At 40.8% G+C, this 2,377-nt stretch overlaps 1 protein-coding gene across 5 annotated transcripts in view; it reads left to right on the forward strand.

Moving 5' to 3' along the window:
- LOC119300663 (ubiquitin carboxyl-terminal hydrolase 12-like) overlaps positions 1 to 2,166 on the forward strand; it is a 30,138-nt gene extending 27,972 nt beyond the window's left edge. For all 5 annotated transcript variants that reach the window (XM_037577568.1, XM_037577571.1, XM_037577567.1 and 2 more), the window contains 3 exons: positions 564 to 638; positions 708 to 794; positions 1,629 to 2,166. In XM_037577568.1, coding sequence (XP_037433465.1) covers positions 564 to 638; positions 708 to 794; positions 1,629 to 1,670 — 204 coding nt within the window. In that variant the 3' untranslated portion in view covers positions 1,671 to 2,166. The remainder of the gene's footprint in view (positions 1 to 563; positions 639 to 707; positions 795 to 1,628) is intronic.
- Positions 2,167 to 2,377: the final 211 nt, after the last annotated feature.

Here is a 2,377-nt window from a genome sequence, read left to right on the forward strand (position 1 = left end):
ATCCAACATGTATAGGGGACGTATCGGTTTCAGATATGTACCGATATGGGTGCGATGCTCCAGTCACGTATCAGTGTTTTTGAGATAACCACTGGATGATCAGCTTTTGAACAAAAAAATTACGACTTGGTCCATGGGTTAAGTTTCTAAGCCGGACCCGGTCATTCCTTTTTTTTTTTGAACCGGGCATAACCCCTTTCCATTATAAGCATAAGGGACATAAAACCATCCGTCCACCGACCAAGTTTAAAGGAAACAAAGAAAGGGGAAAGTGAGTTCAACGCATCGCCAGGAAACCCACTGGAAGTGCCCTTCATCGAAACACTTGATATGGGGTGAAAACCCGATGACACCTAACAATAAACTATCCAAAAGGCAGGGAAAGTTCAAATGAGTCTAGGAGAAGCTCACAAGCAAGCATAGGCTACCAAGGACCCGGTCATTCCTGCCAGGGTTATGCATCCCCGCATCTTCCTCCCATCGTGATTGTGCATGGTTCTAGTGAATATAATATTTTCCTCTGCCAACATGCATTTTTGACCCCGATGATTCTTATTGATCAGTGGAAGGTTGCATTCATATCCATGAATCGTCCAGAATACCTCCAGGATATTGATGCTGTGTCTGCACGCTTTCAGGCAAGTAGTTATTTTTAGCATGTAGTCTAAATATGTTCACGTGATGAGGTTTTTCTTCTGATCTTACAGAGGAGAGATGTCTATGGAGCTTGGGAACAATACCTTGGTTTGGAGCATACTGACACAACACCCAAAAGGTCTTACGCAGCTAATCAGGTAGGCAGTGCTGGCTTATTATGCAATACTTAAGAAAAAAGAGTTTTGATGTGTTCTCAAATTTTGTCGGTGAAACATGCATATTTAAACAAAACCAGATTTAGTAAAGATCTAGGCTTATATGCAGTAAATGGTGTTTTTCAGTCTATTCCATTTTGCTATTTTTTCTGAAGTGTTATTGTATTTCGTGTTACACAAGCATCAACGTCAAGGTTACGTTATGTCAAAAACCCCGTCAACGTTACAATTTTAATTAGTATGAAAGCACCTCTTTCTGGTCTAGTATATTCCTTTACCAGTTCGGGCTGGTGGTTGCCACAGTACAGGTCTTGGGTAGGGAGTCACATATAAATGGCCAGTTCCCATCCATTGTGATATTTTAAACATGTACCTTCAGACCTTAGAAAGTTTTTATTGTCTTGACTTCTTACTCCAGCAAACATCTGGCTCTCACCCATAGTTATCCTCAAGGGAAAATAGTTTTCTTGAAGCTGCCTTTATTATTTACTTTTGCAAGAGACCTTAATTGATGGAAAAGTTTCTGATAGCATAAGACTAACCTAGTGCACGCATATTACATGAGCTGAAGCACACACTTCAAATTTATTTGTAGAAATAACTTCTGTATTTTAAAAAAGAAATTATGTAACGTCAATATTCAAGGGAGCATGCAGACAAATGCTTTAGCTGGGGGTGATTTTGTCCATGCGTAGAGTTTACACGACTAATTTGTGTGTTATTAGAAGCTAAGGTGACCTACTATGTTGTAAATTCACATGAACTATTGTGCCGACTTGCCCCGTCCTTTAACTGTCCTTTGCTTGGTGACTGCAGAATCGACACACATATGAGAAGCCTGTGAAGATTTACAATTGAGAAACCTTCCATCTGGGCTGCAAGCCTCGGGACAAAGGCCTCATCCGAGAAAGTATGCTAAAGAGGCCAAGTGACCTCAACAGAAGGGAAATGCTGTCAAATATATGGTTATTTGTGTGCCAAGGCCTATATTACTTGCTACTTGTTGACAGTCGGTGCTGTGGTTGGCAGAAGGATATATTCTTTGAGGCTTTCCCTCTTGCCTGCTCCCTGACAACGAAGCAAGCATGCTGATTTCGTTGTCCTGAGTGTGATAGACCCCACTAGGATAGATGTTGCTTCTTTTGTGCAGAGCAGAGCTGGTACATAAGAAAATGATTTTGGTAGGGGCATGTATACATGGTTATAGCCGAGACTGATTGCTTTATTTGCTGCTCCGGCATTGGAACAATGGGGTAGATTGTATAATGGGTTTGTGGCTGGTTCCAGTTTTTGGTGTCCATTGTGAATGTAGGCAGTAACTTCAGCAGAAAGTAGTCTCATGAGTTTCAGCACAGCCGTGTTCTTGGCATTGATTTGATTCTACCTAGGAGATACTGATGATAGTTCTATAGACGCACTAGTTTTCTCCCGCCTTGTAGAATGAGAACCAAGTAATTATTTTGACTCGATAGCTTTATTCTAAATCCTTTTTGAACTTAAAAGGTCTCTGTTCAATAGTAGGTCAATTCTGACAAACTAAGGTATAATTTCAGTCTTGTGGAGAT

The sequence above is a fragment of the Triticum dicoccoides genome, chromosome 5A, assembly GCF_002162155.2.
Source record: "Triticum dicoccoides isolate Atlit2015 ecotype Zavitan chromosome 5A, WEW_v2.0, whole genome shotgun sequence".
NCBI classification, from domain to species: domain Eukaryota; kingdom Viridiplantae; phylum Streptophyta; class Magnoliopsida; order Poales; family Poaceae; genus Triticum; species Triticum dicoccoides.